Genomic DNA, 25,006 nt, shown 5'->3' with positions numbered 1-25,006 from the left:
TAACGAGGAACAGAAGAACTGAGAAGAACTTGGGTCTTCCATTTCTTCCTAATGAGTTGAAGACCACAAAGAGCAAGTAACATAAAAAGAAGACATAAAGCACAAGCATTTTTCCATGAGCACAATTTATATGTTTCGTGTGAGCGAGGAAGCCACCTTTCAAAGCGCCACAGGCTTGAAGACAGCCCTGCACCTGAAAAGGTTGACATTTCCGAATGATTTCAGAAAACAGTTCTGAGGCCTCCTTTGTCTTGTGTTTGAAGTAATCTTGACTATTCATCATGAATGCGGAGGATGCGCTGCACCCACTTCCAAGTCTCTCAGCACCGTCTCACTCCCAATTTACTTCTTTTTCTTCTCTTGAGTGCTTGTGAACCAAGAGTCCAGGAGTTTCTTGCTGTAGTAGATCTGCCAGCTGTGAACCTGTATGGCGATCACCATGACCAAGTACAAGACAGAGACTGCTGAGAAGCCGAAGATGAAGCGGTAAGCCTTTCCGTGGCGGTACAGCTGCTGAGCCACCGGGAACATCTCCATACTACCGTAGATGAGAGGGGCGATGGAGAACAAACCCGCACTGATCATGGAAATCACCAAGTAGCTAATGTTGTTGCGTGGGAAGGAAAACAAGCCAAAGAGTGAAGGAACGATGCTCAGTAGATAAGGGTACTCCCACTGGTAAGGCATTGCAACCAAATCATGGGGCACCAGTTTTAGGTGAGCAACACCAATCTGTGCCGCTACAAGTAACCAAATCAGCAGGTGGGCATAGATTAGTTTCTTGATCTCAGACTTTAGCGATACGCTGAAAAGAAACAAACACGCATTAAGTGAACAACCTGATGTTCCAACTACATTAACATAATCCAAATATATATATATTATATATAATGTACATAAGTTGAAAATCGGATGTAAAAACAATTTGGTCTGTTTATCAAAATGCAATGTTACTGAGAACCGGAAGAGCGAATGCTATTTGGTGAAAAGTCTTCCTGGTTGTAAGAGGGAAGACAAGCGGAACGCCAGTGGTTCACGTGAATTGGCTGCGCTGCCACCTTATGGCAACTCGACCAATCGCACGCCTCTCGAAATCTGCAAGTCCGGGTTTAAAAACTTTAAATTAAAGGGGCAGTTTACTAGAGAAAAATGCACATTAAAGTACTCTAAAGTATTTTAATACGCATTGTTCAAAAACAAAATAAAGCCCTAACCAGAGGTGGAAGCTGCAGCCCCGCAGCTACCTTGCTTGAAGCAGCCAATCAGCGACAGGAATGCGGTGCCATTGGAATGACAATTGGCTGAGACTGTGGCAAGCAGGCAGTGCCACCAAGTGCCCAAATATATGTATAAAATGCTTGCTTGAGTAGCTCTTCTATATTGTTCTGTGTTTATACCTCATCTGGTAATGGCCAGCTACCCGTTCACGATGCTGAAAATCACTTCCATCTGTTCCAGATGCCCGGGGACCTGCACGTGATGCCATCGTCAAAACCTCTAAGAGCGAACAGAAAAAAAGAGATTGTTTCAATTATAATAATAAAAATAACAATAATATTACATTATTTACATGATCATCATATGCCATCAGATAAATAATTCTAGAGCCGTGTTCTATAAACGTGGAAATGTTCACAAAGGACATTGCTGCTGTAGATGACAACGACAGCAATTTCCGGATACCTGAGGATGCATTTAATTACTAGTTAATTCTGTACCGTAGAATAACGGTAAATATCGCGACGGCCTGCGGAACGTCAGCAATCCGTATAACACGCACGTTGCAGACATGCAGTCTTTACATATGATTTTCAGTTAAAGGGAAGCTTTACTGTCCCTAAAAAGAAGAACATTTTCTTCGAGTTCTTCGGAGATGGAGAAAGGGGCAAATACATACGGGGGGGATTCTTTTCTTGCAACAGGGTCACGCCGAATATTTTAAGGGACCTCACAGCTACGATATGCACCGAGTGAATATGGCGGCTGTAGGGTCCGTTTAAGCGCACGCAGATCAGTCGTTTTCATTCATTCTCACGCTAACCATTAAAAATGGCGTTAAGAATAGTACATACAATGTATGCATCTCCACTGCAATGTATGTCAGGGATACAAGTGACAATAATGGCTGCGTATTCACGTTAATAAGCGGGGGATATCGCCAGGCAGCGCGGCATTCGGATGAGGGGCTTTTATGGTTTTCTTGTGGGATTTCCTCTCCATTATTTGAATCGACTGAAATTCAGGAAAATGAACTCCTTGCGATGTATGAAGAAACACGTGACTGCCTGCCAAGAGGTGCTGCTGCAGCTGAGGCCCTAGCTGGCTTCAAGGGCAGATTCTGTTCTTTTTGCCCACGCATGAAGAGAGGAGAGCTGCCAATGGCCTGTTACCCCAGATCGATGAGACACAAAGGGACAGCAGGCCCTGCCTCTGCACACCGCATTTTGGAGAAGTAATCTGCAACGTTATCATTATTTACCCCAACTGCACCCCAAGGGGTTAATACATGCAATGCCAACCTTTAACATGAGCCCAGCAGGCATGAATACGACTTACCTCAGCCCAAGGACCAGGTACAACAGCACAGTCAGCGCTACTCGATGATCGCTTCCGGTGAGTACCCCGCGCCATCTTGCTACACCCGGAAGCAGCGCCACTCAGGATGTGTGTCAGTACGTGAAAGGGAGATGGCTGATATCTTAATGCCTCATTTCCAGCAGTCATTAGCAAGCGATGGTTACTCACACTAATACGTCATCATCAGCCACCTTTCACCCATACATTTCACGTAATAACCACATTCATGACTCCTATGTGTCTGTATTAGCTAATAATTAGTATTTATTTTTAAATTAATAGGCTTCAGTATGAAGAGCTTTGGTAAAAGTCAGTTCTATCCCTGGCTAAATTGCCTGGGTGTGGATGGTCCCAGACAGCAGCTGGCACTGCTTGATGGCAGAAAACACTGTGGGATGTGGAGTGACTTGTGCTCCGCTTTCCACACTCCCTGGGTTGTGATCTGAGGGCAAACACTCGGCGGTTGGGGGAGGTGGGTAGATGGGAGTGGGGCAGAGAGAAGGTCATATACATCCCAACAGGAAGTCACAGTCACGGTATGTAGCAAGACAGGACAGGTGACAGTGAGGTATAGACAGACACAGAGGATCGGGCAGCTGTGATGTGAGTATACCATGATACAAAGTATCCCACATATATTTGCTTTATATGTCTCTGTGTTTGATGTATTTCCATGTAAAAATCAGCCTTTTTACAGATCAGATTTGTTTTTTTTATTAAAAAAAAACCCCACAATTTTTGTTTTGATCCGGATCTAAAAATAATTTCCTTTTCAACTAAAAGCTTGCTCGTTATCACAGCTGTTATAATAACTCATGGCTGGAGCCAAGCTTCATTTTACTTGGAATTATCACTAATTTGAGGAAAAAGAAACCTGGTAATAATTAGTATTTCTGGGATTTGCGAGTGATTTTAACCTAAAACAAGCAGGTTTCTGTCTGATCCCTGGCTGGATTAGGAAGGCGTTTTGTGATGTAGTACAAGGCTGGTCAGACAGTCACATACGTTAATAATTTAATTATTGGGGGGGGATACGGTTTATGGGAGTCTGTAATCTGAATTCATAAAAACAGGAGTGTGAGACCTCTTTGCTAATACCGAGAGATAATAATGTATATCGAACATTAAAGGAATTGATTGAAAGGAAGAAATAATGTAAAAACAGTAAAATATATCATAAATGTCATGATTTTGAAGTTAAGGGATTATCATCCACAGAGACCCCAAAACAGGCACTTTGTCCTCTGTCCCCGTCTCATGTGTTGATTTTGTTTTTTTATGTTTGCATTTTTTTTTGCCCATCGCTGGGAACTTGACATTTGATGTCATACAACCTCGTGATGTTATGATCGTAGCTTTCAGGATTTGAGCCTGAGTCGCAGGGTTTTTGCCCCAAGCTCAGCGTGAAGGGGCAGATTCTTAGGGTCACCCAGACTGGAGCCGACCCCTTTGTATTCTACCCTCCCAATTAGTCATTTTGATGCCAGGATGTTATGGTCGATATCCCTGCTTGAATGCAGGTGACTGTGTGAAGTGTATCTTTAAATAATGGCAAGTCAAGGTTTTCATGAGGACCGATATGAGACCCATTTGAGAAACCTTTTTTGGGGGGCCACTACATCCGTCCTCAATTGCCCCCAGCTGGCCAGGTTTCCGGCACATAGGGACCTATTGCTGTCTTCCATTCTGAAAGCCAGGAGATCCCGAAGACCTAAGGTTGAGAAACTCTGGCGCCTATTCACTAAAGGAAGAGTTGTCCCTTCACCACTCATTATGAAGGTCCGTCACTGGCAAGTTTCTCAGCAAGAAGGGCTGAACTGGCCCTGTATAATGTATAATTCAATTTGAAGAACTTTCACTGATTTCATCACGCGTTATTCAGGGCTGGCTAAGATCTTCATGCAGCAGAGGCTCATTGGGGTCGGAACTTCATAATGTATGGTGAAACGATGGAGATCTGAAAACCCAACTCGACTGTCAGCTCTCCCTTTAGCCTACCGGACACATCAGGTGCAGTTGGAGGTTCCATCGGTTTACATTCACAAAGATTCCCTTCATAACCTAAATCACAGCGGACTCCGCAGGGTCTTATGCATCCCCAACCCAACCTCCTTCCCGGTCTGCCACGAACGTTCATACAGCGAGGGGGGATAAACACGCATGGGCATACGGCTCCTGAATCTAAGACGAGACCAACGACTGACTAAGGTTTGAGTCTTTCCAGCAGGAGAAACGGGCGACTAGACGGGGGCCGATCTGTCGGTTGGTTCTGTGTTTCTATGTTCTCTTGTTCTGATGACCATCTCATGACTTCTAAAAGAAACTTCAGCATAACACCACCTTGTGACACAAGAACCTACACTGGGTTGGCCACCTCTATGTAAAATAAATTAGCAATGATTATTTAAGTTAACAACGATTAGTCAGAACGGACGTTGTACTCATATGGCCTGTTACAGTAACCGGCAGAGACTTTGACCCTTCAGGTGACTTCATCAACTCCTCAACGGCACAAAGGTCAGATACCTGTCAGGTCATTTAGGACGGTTTCTGGTGGGGACTAACAGGAGATTCTGTGGCCGAGGCAATAGCAGTTGGTTTGGATACGATGGCTTCGGCGTAAGTATACTTTGTATACATTAGATGCGATGTTTTTATTATATTTAATGCAAATGATGCTGAGAGGTTAGTTACGTTATTCCTGCAGAATCTCAGAATTTGATTACCTTGTGGAAATGTGAGTTCGGTAAACGCTTTGTCTCTTTTTTTCTTTTTCTAGATCAGACCAAATAATTCTGACAAGGATGGAGTTTGCAGCAAAGTCTCTAAGTTTTCTATCCCCAAAGTCTCTCTCCAAGTAAGAAAACACATTTCTTTTATTTATTTATTTATTTATATATATAATACCCTACTGTTCAAAACTGGGGGAACTTAGAAATGTTTTGTTTTTGAAAGAAAAGCACATTTTGTCCATTAAAATAACATAAAATGGATCAGAAATCCAGCTCAGACGGGGTTAATGTTGTAAATGACTATTGTAGCTGGAAACGGCTGATTTTTAATGGAATCTCTTCATAGGCGTACATAGGCCCTTTATCACTCCCATCACTCCTGTGTTCCAATGGCCCTTTATCACTCCCATCACTCCTGTGTTCCAATGGCCCTTTATCACTCCCATCACTCCTGTGTTCCAATGGCCCTTTATCACTCCCATCACTCCTTTATCACTCCCATCACTCCTGTGTTCCAATGGCACGTTGTGTTCGCTGATCCAAGTTTAAGTTTAAAAGGCTAATTGCTTTATTTTGTAATTATGTTACAGCCAGAAATTTCCTTGTTTTCCATAAAAACAGCTTAGTGACCCCAAACTTTTGAATGGTAGCGTGTATACACAGTATATAAATATTTAAAAAAAATATGTACAATTTGTTTTAAAAAAATTTCAAGAATAAGGAAATGAATGCAAGAATAATTAACATTATTAGGTGATATAGAAAACTTGCAGATGATCCAACTGCAACATTGAATTTTATTAAAACTCATTAACAAATCTGGAAATGTACTGATTTTCGGGATAACCAATATGATATGATTAATACATTTTGGAAAATGGAATTTTTAGACCAAAAATAAGGTTAGAGTGCTGCCTCTCCAAATAGTGGAATATAAATATATTAAATGTCAACCCACGGCAATAGATTACAAATGTATAGCTTTGAATTCCAGATCTTTACTGAGCAGCACACGCTGAACATCACAGAACAGTAAGAGTTATTCACGTGTGAAACTGTCTGATTATTAGCCAATTTCAGAAGCTGAAAGTAGGATTTTTATAGAGTGATTAGAGCGTATCGGGATATGATTTAGAACATTCTCTCTAGTCGTTAAAGGGCACGGTCACCTTTAGCTCCATTTCATGTTCAGACAGTCTGGTTTTGAAATCCGGGGTGGTTATCGGAAACTTGGCCGCTTGCGATCGATGTTCTAAGTTGTGTCCAAAATCCAAGGGGCTGGAAACCGAGACTAAAGGTCAGGAAAAAAATTACAAAACCTTTGAGCAAGCGGAATACTAAAAAACATCTATTTTTCCACCCCAGAGTTCAATTCAAGTCAAACTGTCAAGAAGAAACATTAGTGTTTATATACCCTATATACCTATAGCTTATAGGGTCAATTAATTTAGTCTTATAGCTGTTGTATAAGTGTCTTATTTGTATTTTTCCATGCAGGGATCTACTTTGTCTTTGTCGATACAAGCCTCCGATCAGTTTCTGACGTACCCCATCATTTCTCATTGAATGTCTTCCTCCCAACGTCTTAGTAAAAAGACGTAACGCATCTATTTTATTTACAGATGTGTCTCCGTTAGCACTTCCATGACTCAACAGTTGCTATATGGCCCTCCAGCCAAGCCTCGGCCCTTTCGAGTGTGCAACCGTGACCGCAGCATACGGAAAGGAATAATGGCCGACAGCCTCGGCGACCTGGTCGAGAAGGTAAGACCTTTAGCGATCTCGTATGTTTTCCTGGCGACCGTTCAGCCGATTTTCTTTAACAATGGTTAAATTGTTTAATGGTTATTTTTTCTATAGGCACAAGACGCCATGTTGATGAACGAGGCTATAACCCTAGTACTGGATGAGGACGGGACCGGAGTGGACACAGAGGACTATTTCCAGTCGCTGGAGAGCGGGGCGGTTTTCATGGCTCTAGCAAAAGGACAGAAGTGGAAACCTGATGAACGGGTGAGTCTGTTAAAACGCTTTATAACTTGTACAGCTTCTGTTCCTCCATATGTCACGGGACGTACTGACCGTCGGCCATCACCTTGTGTCCCACAGAAAGCCGGATACCACATCTCCCTCTCCAACAAGCCTCCGAAGAAGATCGACGTTGCCCGTTTCAGTTTTGATCTGTACAAGAACCACCCTGAGGATTTCATCGGCTGCTTGAACGTCAAAGCCACGTTTTATGGCGCGTATACTGTCTCTTACGACTTGCAGTGCTACGGAGCGAAAAGAATGATGAAGTGAGTGGATATAACACTGGAGGCTGGTAATGTAGCAGGAGAATAAGTCTCATTGCATGTAGTCGTGATGTCCCCTGGCAGTGCAGGGGGTAAACTCATTACCGTAATGTAACTAGCGAGGTCTGAGTAGAGACCCCGTAGATGTTAGCGACGAACTGCCCACCGCTTTGACACCCATCATTTATCAGTAGATATTTTGGAAGCATACGTCTCATTTTGCTTCATTACAGGGAGGCTTTACGATGGACGCTCTTCACCATGCAAGCCACCGGCCATGTCCTGCTGGGGACGTCGTGTTACATGCAGCAGCTCCTGGAACATACAGAGAAGGCCACGCCGGTGGAGGACAAACCCGCGCCTGGTCTTAAAGACTTGCTTCCCTTCTACCCGCGAAAAATGCTGCTGTAGACACCTGAAAAGCACGTGGAGAACATTATGAAAACTCAACGAAGGCTTTCCTTTCTGCCGGGACAAGCATTCACTCCGCAGCGAATCCTCACTTTAACCCACTGGATGCCACAATCTGTATCGAGCATCACGCTTGCACACGAGACTGTTAACATAGGACTGTTCCAGAGAACACAGAGAGAATATTAAGTAGGTTTCTAAAGAAAGGTATAGGCGACAGGTGTCCAAAAGCACAATGCTTTGAACTGCGTTTCTCACGATGCTTTATGAGATAAAGAGGATGATGGGCAAGGTAGTCCAGCAACAGATAACCTTTAGGTTAATCCCAGTATAGATGAAAGATGAAAGCTGTAATTATCTCATTTACGTACGGACTGTTCTGTAAGCATTTCCAGGATCTTCCTATTACCCGCAGCTCAATGACCCAAACGCCTATCGAGTACTCTGATACTCCGAATCAAAACCCAACATTTTTATAAGATCTCCACCTGTTATTTTGTGAATGTTCTCGATTTTAACTTAAATTGTCTCACACGGGTCACTTACATATTAAGATATTATATATATTTTACAACAGGTTTACGACCTTTCATTTTGACTGCATTTCCCATAAACCTTTACAAGGAAATGTTAACCAGGCAGTACCTACCCCCCCCCCCCATAGGGCAGGTAATGTAGACACTACACCACACAAATAAAATCAGAATATTTCTTATCAGCTAATTCTAAAAGCAGCGTTGCTTGCGATTCAGTCAGTAGCTTCACAGTGTGTGACTTTTATCCGCTCCCCGCACTAAATCTACTACATGGATGTGATATTAACGTGTAATACTTTCATATTTATTATTTTTATAAACCAATTTCTGTTTAATATTAAAACAAATGTATTCATTTTGTGCAAATGTGTATCTGTCTTTTTGGAACTACTTCATATACTGCAGCTTGTGGGTTCCTTGAATCTTATTTCTATACCTGGGAACTCCTCAGGATTTGACTCTCAGGGTTTTTGCCCCAAATCTAGAGGATTTGGGTCCGAAGGAGGGACTGTGCATTCTAAAGAGAGAGAGAGAGAGCGCACCTTGGCTACAAGACGTGTGGATCATGAGAAAAGAAGTAAGATGTGCATGAAATCCTTTGCTTGTGTCTGATGGATGTCAGAGCTAAAAATTTAAATCTTGATCATTTAAAAACATAGCAATAAATAAAATAAAAATATTGGGTTTATTTTTTAAATAACTTTATTTAAAATAAAATATAAAGTTACTAAAATACTTTTTTTTTTGCTTTGGGATATATAACGTATATTTTATAAAAGACACACAAATGAGATCATGAGTCCCAGAGATGAATGTCTATCTATTAGCGTCATTGTATTCACATTATGTTGGCTGTAACAGCCTTTACATCACATTGAAACGGGATTTAACTTGTTAGAAACCTGAGATTTGATTTGTTTAGAAGTGCTGTTTGCCGCTGTTCCAGGAAAGATTTTATAGCACCGGCATATGAATAAAAGGATTCCAATATTAAATCCTTTCCCCAATATGGGGGAACATGGGAAATGTAAATATCTATATAGTAGACCTAAGGAAACATATACACCGCTCTCAAATACAGTGCGTTGGCCAACAGAAAACCAAAAAGACCCCGTCTGGATAAAAGCTGATAAATTATTAATAGCTGATAAATGGGTGAAGGATTTAAATATAACCATTCCATGTAGCGATTCATTCATCTTCCTAAGTAAGGTCAGTGGGGTTAAAGCTTTCTTGTTGTTCATGAATAAGGGGGTTAATAGACGTTACTTTGTACCCACAAGTCTCACTAACATTGATCCCCACACCGCTAGGCATTCAGCACCCAGCCGGGGTATGAAGGAATGTTTTTTGCATTTTATGCATATAATCAGTGTCTGATTGTTACCCATACCCCCGTTACACATTTATAAAATGTATATTTTACAAGCAATATCATTCCTCTATTGACATTATGTTTCCTGTAACGTCCTTTGCGTCGCATTGAAAGTCTGTAAAATAAGGTATTTGTCCTGAAAACATTCATGTTTGGTTTTTTTTTAGGAAATTCTAGTTTATTCTGCGGCAGATGACGGGTCCGCAGTATTAGAAGACGTGACATTTACAGAAAGAGGGATGATGGGATCACTGGGTTCCGTGGTGATGATCGCCCATGGCTCTTCATAGAGCTGGATATAGCCGGTAGCCTCACACTTTTCTGACATGTCCCACGGGGTATCTTCGGGGGATGTGGAACCCTACAGAAGACGCTGGGCAACTTTTGTTGGTTGATGGGACCTGTGGATAAAAGGAATAAGGATGTTTTAGCAGAGACTCGAGTAATCTGACATTTAGTTTGTTACACTTTATGCCCTAACATTGTTCTCTCTACCCCAACGATTTCAGGACAACCTCCCTGGACACTTGGGGAGATCGTGTAAAAGTGTTATGATGGGGTAGAACTATTTTTTTCATATAGGACACCACTTCATTCTTGTAAACAAACAGGAAGAAGGGAAAGCGTTCTCTAACACGACTTGGATACAATTATATATACAAATGTATCAAATAATGGGAGTCTGTAATATGTATTTAATAAAAATATACTTTTCCCTTCTACAAACTAATCAAACCACAGAAAAGGGAAAACTAAAATATTGTAGTCAGAAGTCTGAAAAGCTGGTCTCAGGAGACTCAGTAATAGACATTGGAATATGACATCATATCTTCATTTCCTCTATTACAAAAATCTCCAAAAGAAGACGCAAAGCAAACAAGATGGGTTCGCTTATGGAGAAGGCCTCCAAAAAATCTGAAGGTCCTTTAATGACTAGTTTCTTCTGCTACGTGTAGCTACGATGAAATAGTCGGTACATTTTACATGTTTTTACCCCAATAACTTAATTCTGGGCACTAAATAAAAGGACACATTTCTACTGTCAGTCTTCTTACCTGTTGCCGTTCCTTTGCTGAGGATTGGTAAGGCTTTGATGTTAAGGCTGGTGATCGTCTCATCTATGCATCTTCTGTCTCCCAGCCTCGTAGAATGACGCAGGACTGGCGGTTTCTCGAACACGAGGTCAACCGGTGAAGGATCATGGGAAGGAGATTCTCGGATCTTATGAAATCTACCACCATGTACCTGTCCTGTCCGATTTTTGCGTTCAGTCTTAGGTGTTTTAGGTGGTGTCGGAGTTAATATTTTTTTCTCTCCCCCAAGTACCGTTGTTTTTGGCACTAATGATTCAATAGACGGTGACTCAATACTAGCATCTTCCCCGGCCTGAGAAAAAGCTATTGAGACCTTGTCCTGCACCATCGAGGAAGACCTCTTTCTTCTCCTACGAGGGATCCTCGTTTTAACACAACCGCGGGAAGGTCTCTGTGGAGGGGGACGTGGCTGCTTAAAAGCAGATCCCTCCACCAGCAGGTTTATCCCTTGATATTGAGGAACATCTACAGGAGCCTACAAGAACAAAATACAGTCACCCATGATTAAGGTATGTTAAAGGGGTTTGTGTTGTGAAACATGTTTGACCTATAAAGCACATTAACTAAGAGACCATAATGTTAATTGTGTTAATAGAAAAGATATAGAAAGGATACTCAGTTAGGGCAATACCTGTTTGTAGATGAGCTCGAATAACCCCACGTCCGCGGTTGAGTCGCGTCTGCAATCTAACACCACCTTCAGGGTGTCCTCCTGCACCGCAGCACAAAGCTCGGTGGTCACTGCTGTCGATGGTTCCATGGTTGGACTGGAGTTGATTTCAATCAACCAGGGTTGGAAGTTCTCTCCAAACATGAAATCTGCTCCGTACAATTCAAAGCTGTTCTTATTGGGCTCCATCACATCTTGGGAGCTCTGAATGGCGTGGATTATGGCAGATTTCATTCCTGGCACAATCACCTCCTGATAGGCGCGTCCTGCCCCCATCTTTTTCAGATAGTTCTGAAAATCATCACAGGACCACATGTTGCTAGAAGGCACCAGAGGATGGCGGCTCCACGAGTTCTCGTAATACTTTTGTATGGAGTTGTTACAGAGATGTATGGAGCTGTAGTAACGAGAGAAGGTGTTTAGCTTTTAGTTTCAAGTCAATGAAAAACTACTTGTCTAGGTTTAGGCTGTATGTTATGGGACATTGAAAACTAAATGTTAGTAAGATACTTGAATAACATAACATTAATCCCACCACTAACTTACCTGTCTAGATTTTCCAAGGAGAAGGTCTGTGATGAGAAGCGAATGTAGCATTTCTTGTAAAACCAGATCGTCAAAGGGTTCCAGTCGGTCACCAGAAACCACTGGCGCACATCGAACTTTGTGCCGTAAATCAGCAGCGGTCGCTCAATATACTTCTGGATGACCCATCTCTCCTGTTTGACTATCCCTGGATTCAGCGTTAGAATTTCTTCCAAGCGATCCATGCAGGCTATACCTACGCAGGAACAGACATTCGATTTTAGAATCTTATTCACAAATGGAAAACATGCAAGGGTTAAATAAAGAGTAGAAGCAGAAACAGGTCAATTTAACGGAATATGTGAAATGCAATTACATAAGCAGCTATCATAATACTATGGGGAAATATTCGGGCCGTTGATTAAATCTCTTGTTTCCCAATTAAACAGCATTTGGTTGGTCATTCAGAAGACCTGGACAGGGATTGACTGGACGCAGATGGAGGCAGAGCTACTCAATGGACAAATGAGGCTCGGGATTTATATGCGTCCTGTTTTGAACCTTATTTGTTTAATTGCTCATTTTTCCATTGTTGATATCCAAGTCTGGAGAGCTGTAGAATTTCTCCACTTTTATCCCTTTTTATGGTTGTATATAATTCAGAAATAGCCAAAGCGCTGTCTCTCAACCTACTCACCTCTGCCACGGGACTTAGCTCCTGGTTTTACAATCCAGATGTTCCTGACGCCATCGATATCAAGCTGTGGATTCACTGATCTTAACTTCTCCAGCACATCTTTGCACCGATTCGCAAACAGATCCGAGTCTTCAATCGCAGCACCATCACTGCAACAATAAAAGGGGACAGTTCATATACTTTTACCTGGAGCGCCATTGCTCCAGTTCACCGAAAGAATGTTGGTGCGACCCAAGTTGGGTCTCTGGGTTTAGGTTGACAAACAAATAAAAATTCGATTGACCGTTTCTTTCAGAAACGCTCTTAATTCTACATGTTCTCTCATTATAAGTTAGTTTCTAATCGCAGCTAGATCTGCGCTGTACGGCGTCACTTACTGGATGATCTGATAGTAGCTGCGTAGAAACTCGTTCCATGCTGCGTCAGTGACGATGGGAATCTCTGTATCGATATCTTGATGTTCCAATGTGCCGAGATACGATTCACAGGCTTGCAGGGCAGTCACAATAACCTGAGCTGGGACGCGGTTTCCTGGAGAGAAGAACACGCAGAGTTAAAATGAATGCACTTTGCAGATCTGTTGGCTGAAATAACTAATTGATTGGAGCTTTTTGTGTTTTAATCCGTCTAATAGTCCTGGGTATTCCAATTAAAATGACCGTTTTATCTCTAAAGGAACGCGGATAGAGTCAGATTGGTTCAGGAGAGGATGGAGTCTTTAGTGAAATTTGGTACTTTTTTCCCAGAGCAACATAGAAAATAATGTAAAGTTAAATAACCTTTCTAGAATTACATTTTCTCTTCTTATGCTGAAATAATAAAAATATCAATTTAAACTAAAGCTTCAATCTCTGCTGGAAAGCTGTGTATTGTAAGATTTTAAATACCAAATAGCCCCAAGCATACACTTTATTTCACCCCACTTACTGGTCAGACAGATGGCGCTTCTGTGTTGCCTTTCTGATACCAGCTTCAGGATACTCCGGGCAGCAGTTAGCCAAAAGTCCTCTAAAAAAAAAAAAAAAGAAATATTCACAAATTAATAGCAAGATACAAACTTCCTCGCTGTAATTTACAGAATGTATCATTACTCGGTGCTCTAGAATTACATCTAGATCTGCCCAACATATCACAATTCAGAGAGGACGCAGTTATCATGATAAGTATTCCTACCCATAAACGCTCGCTTCTCATTGACATCTCCGAGGCTGTAACAACGCGGGTAAAAGGCGTCTGGATCAGCGTCATCAAACCAACGCAGATTTCTCAAATTCATACTTAAGCCAATCTAGGAGAAAAAGAATCCATTGTGTTATCTTATTTGTTATCAGAGACTCAGTTATTAGCCCACTTTAAGACGTAACGAGTCCTTCCAGAGCAAAGGGGCAAATAATTACCTAGTGACTATTTAGGAATAATATAGTGGGGGCTTAATTGTTTCCCCTGATCATTCTATAACCGCAACAAAGATTTAAGATAAAATGTTAACCACTGCAAGAAAATAAACCCTCGGCTTTCATAGATGGAGACAGATCGGTTCTCCGCGTCCCGATGCCTGTCTTTAAATGGACTGTTTTTGAATTTTATTGAGGGGACACAGCAGCTCCCCAGCGTGGCTCACCTTGGTTGTGAAAGCTGTAGAACGGGCGTAATGGTTCCTCATCTGATCCTTTCGCAGGGAATAACAGTTGACGGAGTCGCTTTTGGCTGTCCACCAAAAATATGGATCTTCATCGCGGACAAGCCATGACTACACGGGGAAAAAACACACCAGAGGTTTCATATATATATATTAACAATGGTTCACAAAGTATCCAAAGAACTCAAAGCAACAACATAGACATGAATTTCAACCACTACATCTGCAACAAAATGTCTTGGAAACCCAGTTAAATAAAAGGAAATGTGTATAAAGGATCCAGTTATTCTTATTCCCCTTCAGTCTTTAAAAGAAGCCCCAAAGATGATTAAAGTCCCCTGGTAATTCTCGGCTGATACAGTAACCACCATATTTCTCCATTGTAAAGCACTGTGGAAAATGTACAATTAGAACTAAGAATCCGTCATTTCTGTTAATATGTCAGTTAAATATTTACCGCGAGGTTGTGGAGATCCTTTAGATCACCTCGGTCGCTGTTCCCACTTCCGACACCTTTTTCCTTGTCTATGTCTTTCTTAGGAGGTTTAGTGAGGCTGGGGAACTCTCGCTCAACCCAACCTCGCTCCCGAAGACATCTACGGATCACTGGGTACGGGCCCTGGATGGTGAAAATCTTTTTCTCCTGTACGAGGGAGTGAAGAGAGGAGATGCACATTGAAATATCATACTCTGAACACGCTACATTTTACATACGTGAAAAGCGTCGGCATTTAGCATCTGACCAAATTAAAAGGAAAACATTTTTTTTCCATGCTAAATAAAATAGAAATTGTATTAAAAGTCACATTGAGGACCAAATGAATCAACCCAGAACTAAAGCAGTGCTGGGATGAGAGGTGGTGATATCGCCGTGGAAACCAACGGAATGTTTGTGACAGCATAGACCTTAGAGTTCTTTTTTGGAACACAGACCATACAGTAACATCCTGAGCTTAAAAATAACAAAATGAATGGAAATGTTTGTATAAATGGCTTATTGTAAATAACAAAATAAAACTAAATCAGTAACAGTGAGTTCTGCTGACCTTAATGGCGTTATCCGCCAGGAGCTTGGCCTCTTCCAGTGGATCCAGTTTGACGCATGAGTGAAGGGTTCTTTTCCGGAGACGTCCATCAGAAGAAGAAGATCTTCTTTCTAAAGTAATATAATAAAATAAAAATATCATTTGAATTAATAATTATTCTGTATATCAGTGTAAATATATCCAAAGATAAGAATGTAATATGTAGAGAGGTATAAAAGTATATATATATATATTAAATACAGTACAGGTCATGTCTGTATCATTATTCCTACCTGTTTTAGGACATCTTTTATCAATGGAATTCCCCCTTTCTCTGTGCGATTCAGAAGAAATCTGTGGAAAAAGAATTGAAAGCAATATTTAGCCCAAAAAAAAATGATTAATGATTAAAAGAACAGCAAAACAGAAGAAGAGGGGTCCCTGTTTCACTATTGAATGTATCCATTATTAGAAATAATAAAATGAACGGTACCTTCTGCACCACCATGGTGGCGGGTTGACTCAACCGGTAACGGGAATCAGTAATCAAATGTGTGCTCTTTCAGAAAGAGCCACGCAGTCCAACCAGATAAACGGTAAATACACCGACCTGTGTGAGAAAAAAGTATTTTAACATACTGGAGAATAATCTATCCTGATAAAGGGCTGCATTAACCTCATAACTGCCCCTTACCCTGCATTATCTAAAGGGGGCTATATGGTAACCATACACAGAAATGAATATACCCCCCATCTTAACCCATCCCAGTTACTTATTGGATGTTTGACTTATTCAGAATGTTTTACTTTGTATTGTTAAAGTATTAACTTTCATATGCAAGTGACTAAATCCCAATATTCTGTGGTGTTTACTGATGTCATGTTACATGTATTAATAATAATAATAATAATAATAATAATAATATATAAAGCACAGGGGTTATTTCCCCCTTTGCACTTTACCCGATGAGAGGGGTATCACAGGTTGTCCCGCACAAAGGCTAAGGCCAAGTTCGGGGATCACTGGCTGTTAATACAAATAGTAACTATCCACTATCTGAGCGCGTTCAGTTTGACACTGACACTGACAGCTCTGCGGAATTCCGTCCCTTTTATTGGAGTCCGTTTCCATAGCAACAAGGCCACAGTGACATCACAAGCAGCAACATTTCTTTTGCAACATTCATTCTGAGGCCATTGTGACATCACATGCAGCAACAGTCCTTCTGCAGCCTCTTGTAGACATGACATGTGCTGCGTTTAACCCCTTTGGTGCCAGTGGGTTACCTCTTGAGCTACTTGCCCTACTGTGTTATAGCCCTTGTCTTACTACCTGTACATTGATTGCACCTCATGGATACCCCTAAAAATTTAGTGAAAACGATCCCCTGCTACCAATAAATGTGTATTTATCTGTGTAAATGGATGATAAATATAGCTGATGATGAATAAATAGACATCTATATTTCATCAGACCCGTCAACTGTCGCTACAACCATCCCACCCAAAGAACGGCCCCCGGCAGGACAGACAGCTGGCACAGTTTAGAGATAACAGACGACTACCAGACGCATTTTGTCTGCCCACAGCGTTCTTAAGTGTATAGGACTTTAGCCATCGTTTGTACTGGATCCTTTCACTGGTTATCAGTGAAATTATTTGGCAGAACAACCTAATAAAGCTTTGTGTAGATTATTCCTCCAACTCCTTCTAGACTTTAAGCTCGTTCCAGCAGCGCCCTCCTTACTTTTTATTTTTCTGGGTGAAAATAGTTATGTAGTTTTTGTTATGTCCTGTTTACCCATTGTACAGCGCTGCACAACATGATGGCGCCATGTACATCAATAAATATAATAACTTTTTTTTTAGAAATCAAAGATTTTTTTTAGGAAAAATAAAACCCACAGCGGCACAATAACCAAAATCAAGATAGGGACATCCAGAAGGTGTCTGGATCAGCGTCATCAAACCAATGCAGATTTCTTAAATTCATACTTAAGCCAATCTAGGAGAAAAATAATTCATTGTTTTATCTTATTTGTTATCAAAGACTTACGGCATGTTAAAAATTAAAAAAAACAACATTTGTTGATTGTTTTGTTGATACTGTAACAGTGGATTGTATTAAAACTCATTTACAGGTTTGGAAACGTACTGATGATCGGCACAAACAATATAATATAAAGTAGAATGGAAACCAAGTTAGGGTGATGCCTCTACCAACAGCTTCTTAGACGGACAAGTGTCATTCTGCCATTTGAGATTGAGAGAAAATAGATTTGTCAAAAGGATCAGCGTGTGTCTACCCTTCACCAACTGAACCCCGTTCATGATAGGGGTTGGCAAATGCAATTATTTCCCATGAATGAGGAATTCCCAGTTAGTGCTGGTCATAAGCCCTTCGCTACCTGTTGAATGGATTAGTGAGGTCCTCAGATCGAACCTGTCGTGGTAACCGATGGCCCTGGGACAGCGCTAAGAAAAGATCAAACCTGACTAGCTAAACAAAGTAAATGTCCAAATAAAAAATAAAAAAAAAGTACAAATAAAGAGTGCTCCATAACTTAATCTACAAAAGAATCTCCCCGAAGGGGGTGTCCAGGCTATGCCAGCCGAAAGGGATACTCGAGAAGGAGCGTCCTTGCCAGAGGAAACGGCTTCCATCAAGCTTGTCCGGGTTTCGTTTATGTGCACCTCACCCCTATCTGGGATGAGGGGTGCATTGAAGGTTTAGAAGCCCCCTCCCCCTCACAACAGGCCATCCACACTCTATCCCTTTAAGTCTTTTTTCATCCAGTTGCCAAGTCCCCATAACCGGAACGGCTGTAGGACAGGGAGCAAGATGAGGCGGTGGAGGCAGGACGCCCACTGTCTCTCCACCCCACCACCCCCCGTCCCCAGGCCTTCCTGTAGGGTCTCCTCCGAGAGCATCTTGCGACTCTAAAATGCACCTTGTGGCCCCGGGGTCCTCTCGAGGCTACACCTGTCAGAGGGTCGCTCCTATGTTGATTGGGCCTTTGCAGGGGAAGTGCCGTGTCCCATAATACCAGACACATGGTTTTCTGCGGAGACACTGCTGCCCGTGGACATGGGGACCCAGAATAGCACCCCCAGAAAGTCGGCTGGTCCCGGGGGCCTCATCCTCCTCCTGACGGAGAACAACGCAAGGCCATGGTGGGGTTGCATTTCCTTATCAGCGATGCGCTGCACTCTATAACAAACCCTGCTGAACTGTCCCGTCCCACCGACTCCCCATCATATGTGAAACGTGGCACGTTCATAGTATACAAATGCAATGTGCTCGTCTCTTTTAACCATTTGATATTTAGACATATTGATTAAGAGGATAAGGACAGGACTTAAACCCGATCTATACATAAAACCCACTGACGAATATAACCTGCTTGATCCCTTACATGCCCGTACAGTCCTACCCTATTCACCGTACATGTCAGAAGAATTGTCTTTGACCCTCATGATTCCTCGATGGACAATGTTTTTAGAGCTAGGGGGTATCTACTAGACTTGGGCACCAGGGGGCTCTTCATGCTCGTCTTCAGGAAAAAATTAATTCTTCGTATTCCGCGAATATTCGCCCGTTCCCGTCTTCTCTTCGGGCGAATATTCGTGGACATTCTTCGTGTTCTGTTTTTCTGGTTAAGGGGTTAATACGGGGTTACACGTACCGCAGCAGCTCTGGCGCCAGGAGTTTAAATGTCCGTATGAGCAACTCTATTGGGCGTCTACAGGGGGCTGCAGACGAGCCCCCTGCTGGCGACCAATAGGGTCGCTCGTACAGACTGTTAAACTCCTGGTGCCGTAACTTACCCGGCACATCCCACTGGTCTCCCTCCCTGTTCAATTAGTTAAATGTCCGTACGAGCGACTTTATTGGTCGCTCGTACGGACATTTAACTAATTGAACAGGGAGGGAGACCAGTGGGATGTGCCGGGTAAGTTGCAGCATTGGGGTTTTAAAAGTCTGTACGAGCGACTTTTAGGCTCCTGGTGCCCTTGTTGCACCTTAATGGGTTAAAGGGCCGTGCGAGTGAGCCTATTGGTCACCTGCAGGGTCTTCCACTGGCATCAACCAATTGGTCCCTGTAGGCGACCAATAGGCTCATTCGCACTGCCCTGTAACCCGTGACGGCGAACCTGCGGATTTCCACTTCCGGGAACTGCCGCGAAGCCGCGAAGACAAGGTAAGTTAGAAGGGGGGGGGAATGGTAGACGAAGACGATCACGAAGATCTTCGTGGTGTGTGTCTTTGTCTTCGCCTACGTTTTACCGCCGCCGTCTTCTCTTCGGCGTGTCTTCGGAACGAACACGAAAACGCACTCTTCGTGTTCGTTTCCATGTTCTCCCGAAGACGAATGCACAAGTCTAGTATCTACATCCCCATGGCCTGAACGAGGACTATGAACCATGGCAGTGAAGTTCGACTGCTTTATTGGTTCATTAGTGTCTTTGTGTATCAGAACTTGTTATATCTCATGTTCAGGGAATCCAGTTTTTGGTTAACATGAACATTCTAATCATCTTATGATCATGTGCTGATTTTATTGTATTGTGAACTATGTAGGGAATTAAATCACATAAATTAATCCTTTGATGGTAATATTGACGACAAGAATTTTTTATACTTAATACATTTCCCTGCACTAGCGAGAAACCATCTTCGTTAAGTCTTTATTAATACTGGATTATAATAAACTTGGAAATTAAGCTGTAGATGACTTTTCTGAGAGCTATTGTTACAAGGAATTAAAAAATAAAAACAGTCTCCTGGAAAGCTTCACCCCCAGCATCCAAAACTCCCGATCCATACCACCCATGGTGGCAAAGGGTGACGTGTTATAAATAATTAGCGTGACTTGGCGACCTATGGATGGCAATTTACGGAACTGCGTGTGGCATTCCCAAGAATAATGCATTTCATTTGCTGTTTCTATACACATTATTATTGTAGAACCCTCTGATACCCTCATGCCCAGCAAACATTCTGAGCTCCTAGAAAGTAGGCGAGAAATGGAATTTGGATCCCAAGGAGGGAATAGCCTTCCTAAAGAGGGACACTTGGCAGGTAAAAGGAAGTCCCATGGAAAAAAATAAAAGCATTGAATTATTTCTGGCACTTCAGCTAAGAAAGCATCTGATTATTTATTCTTTCTTCTTCCTTCTTCTCCTTCCTTCCATTCCAAAGCACTCACTGCCCTCTGCTGGTAAAGCCGAATTACTGCAGTAGCAACACGGGCGGCGCTCATTGGGTAACATAAACTACACATCCCAGAATGCATTGAGCTGTGCGCATGTGCGGTGAGGAATCCAAGATGGCGGCGTCCTGTCAGGCAGTATGAGTGTGTGACATATTCAGTACAGGACAGCGATCTTTCTTTTTCGCATGGAGTAAAGTATCGGGGTTTTAGGGATGGCTGTGTTGTGTAGGCAGGTAGTGTTCGGCAGGGCCGTGCTGGCATCATGTGAGGCGGGTTACCGGAGGGTGTCCAGGTGCATGTCTGCTGTCACTACCAAGAACCCTGAGTCCTGGTAAGTCAACCGAGCATTTAAGGCACTTCTGTGAGAAGTGAATGGCAGGCCGTGTGATTGTGTGTGATGGCATGCAGTGTGATTGTGTGTGATGGCATGCAGTGTGATTGTGTGTGATGGCATGCAGTGTGATTGTGTGTGATGGCATGCAGTGTGATTGTGTGTGATGGCAGGCCGTGTGATTGTGTGTGATGGCAGGCCGTGTGATTGTGTGTGATGGCAGGCCGTGTGATTGTGTGTGATGGCAGGCAGTGTGATTGTGTGTGATGGCATGTATGCACTGCCCCGTCAGGTTTTTAAAAGCTCATTTATATGAAATATCAATGAAATGAAAAGTCAACGGCTACGACACGGTAACAGCACAAGTTGGTATACAGAGAATTTTGGTAACTTTAGCAGCATTAAAAAAAAAGATTCCTGTGGAAATTTGCCAAACTGAAATGGTCCAAAACTGTAGATTTTTAAATGAAATAAAAAAATAAATTATATATATATATATATATATATATATATATATATATATATATATAATGCTATATTGTATCATAGTGTGATTTGACAGTAATCATGCTGCATAAATGTATGGGGTTTTTTTTGTATTAAATTCAAGGTATAAGACCAAGCTAGATGTAAAGGACCAACGAAGAAAGCCGCGTTTTGCAACGAAAGAAGGCAGAGTCGGCATTCTGCGGGATCCGGGAGTCGTTTCGGTTCTCAATCTGACCGGAGATAAACTTTGTGAACTCCTGACGGAAAATGTTGTCCACGCGGATGGTGGGTTTGTGGAAGCGGAGGCTGGAATGAGGACATCTCACTCTCGCAGTGGTTTGCAAAGAACACAGCGTTCAATGTGTATCCGACAAACATAGAATAAAGAAAATATTTGTACCTTGCGACAGTAAATGTTTAAAGCGAATGCCACTAATGTTTTAACGTTTAGTGTAAATGGTGCGCTTTGAGCATATAATACATCGCAGCATTATCCGTAGAATACCCCTCTTACTGGCACAGCGGTCGATGGCATAATGATACGAGCAGAAATGTATAGATCAAGTTACAAGTGAAAAAGTCTTGAACGTGTTTTAACGTGACTTTTGGATAGGTTCGCACCCTGTAACTCACACGGTTAAAGTTCCCAGTGCAAGCCTTTACTTTAATCATTCTAACCGAAGCGTTTATTCTATTTTTCAGGTCCCATCGTAGCCATCAACAAACCTCAAGGCTTGCCTATTACAGGTACAGTTTCATCTCTGTACTCGGGAGTCACTCCTGTCATTTGGCTACTGCTGGCGCCACAGTGATGGCTTTTGTTTCAGTACAATCGCTAGTGAGAATAACCGCTGTCGTTTTCTATGAATGTCCCATTTTTTTATATATCTTTTTATGTTTAGGGAGTCCGGAGGGGGTCTCTGTATCTTCACTACTCCCTCACCTGCAGCATCATTTGGGAATCGGCTCTGAACTGCACATTGTGAAAGCTGCATCAAAGTACGTGTATAGTGCGCTCAAGGCATATGTGATCCCTGTCAATAGACGTTCACGCTTATTACAATTGTTTTGTTTTTTTTTAAATCCCGTGTTTTTGAATGTTACAAAGCATTATGTTATAGACCAGCAGTTGGTCCTCACATTCTTGTTTGGACTAAAGAATGGTTAATGAGAGCTGTATTTTGGGATATCCCATTTATTGACTATCATTCCTCTTTACGGTTTGCTGTGTGTGTATTAAAGGGTAGATTTTGGGAAGCAGGGATTCCCATTGTAACCTCGCATGCTTTCCTCGATGCAGGGAAAGTTCTGGTCTGGTTCTCCTTTCCACCTGTCATACCACTTCACAGCAATTCGAAGATTTCTATGCCAAGTGTCGCAAAGCACAGACACCAGTGACAACTTACTGGTGAGTTTCTGCTGAGATCAGTAGCTTACTGTAACTGAGCTTTCTGCATGGGCCATAGTATAGAACTACTCATCTGCACTTATATATACTTATCTCTGATGAGCTAAAAATACTAATATTCTATATTCCAAGAGTCTTGCATCTTCAGACTCATAATTTTAGTATCTGTGTATAATTAACATTTTCATAGAGTTGTGTAGGACTAATGTAAGGCTACCTGGAAAACAAAACTAAGGAATAGGAAATTTAAACTCCGATGGGGAACCAGGTTGCCTTTCTTTTTATTTTTTTATTAACAAGATTTGCACCTTTATAGAAGACAGGATAGTAGAAAAAAAACAATAAACAAATAATCCGCTTCTGTTTACCAGCGCAGTGACTGTCGGGGTCCCTAACCCTCTGGAAGGAGAAGTGAAGGTAGCACTAAAGGTGGAACAAATTGGAGGTCAAAAGCTGGTAAGAACCATATGCCGATGGCCAGTGAAAGGAATGATGTGGATGTTATTGTTTAGGTTAAGCAGATCGCTGGCTAGGGTTTTTTTTGTTTTTTAATGGCCAGAGCCTCTTGCAGGTGACTTGGGGTTACTGAGTGGCTGGCTGATCCGAGACCTGGGGGAAGTAGTCCGATCCAGAACAAGCATGACCTTTTATGAAACAATGTCTATAGAGTAATGCATTTTGATTTTTAGTAAAAAAATAAATGTAATCATTGATTTTAATCAAAATGTAAAATTTAGTTTACATTTTTATATGGTGTAATTATTGCTGAACTATAATGTTAAAACCATTTCTTTTTACATGTTAATTTAATAAATAGAATTCTGTCCAGCCTGTGAAACGGTATTTATTAATAACTTTAACTGATAGTGTTTCTCATCTCCGGTTTACAAACAGGTTGTTCCTGTTGTCCATCCAACGCAAGGAGAGTTGGAGAGAAGAGAGGTGAAGAGAACAGAGACCCGGTATAAGGTTCTAGACTCCGCAGACGGCTGTTCTCTGGTACAGCTGCAGCCCATGTCAGGTATGTGCGTGATATGTGAGGACGTAGAACCTCCGTCAGGCAAACACGAAAAAACATGAAACAATATGACTCAAATGGTCAAAGTTACACCCTTAATCCCTTAAATGCCATTTTTTCTGAAATACATTTTCAAAGAGACTCCTTTTTAATGTAATCTTAGATCTTTTTTATTTTAAATGTCTTATAAATGAAGGCTGTCAGAAATAAAATCAGTGCATGCTTGGAATTTGGGCCCAGAAGAACTTGCAGCAGCGTTTTCATTTTGATGGTGCATTTTGGATAAATATTTATATATTTTTTCCATGTATATTTATAGTTTTCCAGTCTCAGCTTCTGGTTCACATGACGAGGTTGCTTTGTCCTGTGCTGGGAGATCACACATACTCCTCGCGAGTCGGGAGGGTATTGGGGCAGTATATATATGTGCCTTTGGAGAATGCTGTCCCCCGGACGCAGGTAAGTCTTGATTTGTCAGATGAGTCCTGGCGTAGTAAAAAAACATGTATTTTTCCTGCAGTTATGTGCATAAAAGGGGTAGTCGCTTCCATCCCAATATGTCTCAGATAAGTGTAGTGTGTTTAAATGTTGCCATTAATTATATGGGGCATAAAATAATAGAGGGACAGATTCAGAGCAAAAACATATTTTTGTGATAGAAATATATCTGCATCACTCTAGATGTATTTAGAACGCAATGCAGATGCTCTTCATTCGCTTAATTTATCTTTAAGAGTTTATAAACAGTGTCTATAAAAAAATTAGGGAAAATATGGCCTGCAAAAATAAAATGTAAAAAACCATGAATTGTTTGTGAATTCCAGTCATGCCTTTACTTTACTTTGTTCCACAAGCTGCTAGAAGAGAAGATTTTGCGTAGGATGCACTTTACTCAGCAACAGATGCACCGCATGCCTCTTCACCTCCATCTACATCAGCTCCTGATACCAGACAAGCCTGATGGGAAGG

At 41.8% G+C, this 25,006-nt stretch overlaps 3 protein-coding genes across 3 annotated transcripts; 1 reads left to right on the top strand and 2 right to left on the bottom strand.

Moving 5' to 3' along the window:
* Positions 1-342: 342 nt before the first annotated feature.
* LOC149275412 (protein jagunal homolog 1) lies at positions 343-1,486 on the bottom strand. The gene is made up of 2 exons (XM_089504784.1): positions 1,398-1,486; positions 343-805 (listed from the first exon to the last, which is right to left on the bottom strand). The coding sequence occupies exons 1-2, from the start codon at positions 1,484-1,486 to the stop codon at positions 343-345; spliced, it is 552 nt and encodes a 183-aa protein (XP_089360910.1).
* Positions 1,487-5,381: 3,895 nt separating this feature from the next.
* On the top strand, positions 5,382-8,014 carry CIDEC (cell death inducing DFFA like effector c). Its single transcript, XM_089504801.1, has 5 exons — positions 5,382-5,434; positions 6,932-7,073; positions 7,170-7,322; positions 7,419-7,606; positions 7,837-8,014. The coding sequence occupies exons 1-5, from the start codon at positions 5,382-5,384 to the stop codon at positions 8,012-8,014; spliced, it is 714 nt and encodes a 237-aa protein (XP_089360927.1).
* A 2,089-nt stretch (positions 8,015-10,103) lies between these two features.
* LOC149275410 (tubulin tyrosine ligase 3-like) lies at positions 10,104-16,083 on the bottom strand. Its single transcript, XM_089504800.1, has 11 exons — positions 16,069-16,083; positions 15,008-15,193; positions 14,533-14,661; positions 14,085-14,199; positions 13,839-13,919; positions 13,289-13,442; positions 12,912-13,060; positions 12,236-12,470; positions 11,651-12,086; positions 10,981-11,494; positions 10,104-10,267 (listed from the first exon to the last, which is right to left on the bottom strand). The coding sequence occupies exons 1-11, from the start codon at positions 16,081-16,083 to the stop codon at positions 10,104-10,106; spliced, it is 2,178 nt and encodes a 725-aa protein (XP_089360926.1).
* Positions 16,084-25,006: the final 8,923 nt, after the last annotated feature.

The sequence above is a fragment of the Sceloporus occidentalis genome, unplaced genomic scaffold (assembly GCF_023333645.1).
Source record: "Sceloporus occidentalis isolate IW3139 unplaced genomic scaffold, rSceOcc1.0.p SCAF_291, whole genome shotgun sequence".
NCBI classification, from domain to species: domain Eukaryota; kingdom Metazoa; phylum Chordata; class Lepidosauria; order Squamata; family Phrynosomatidae; genus Sceloporus; species Sceloporus occidentalis.
Note: the sequence above shows the minus strand (reverse complement) of the source record. Positions and strands in the feature narration are given on the sequence as shown.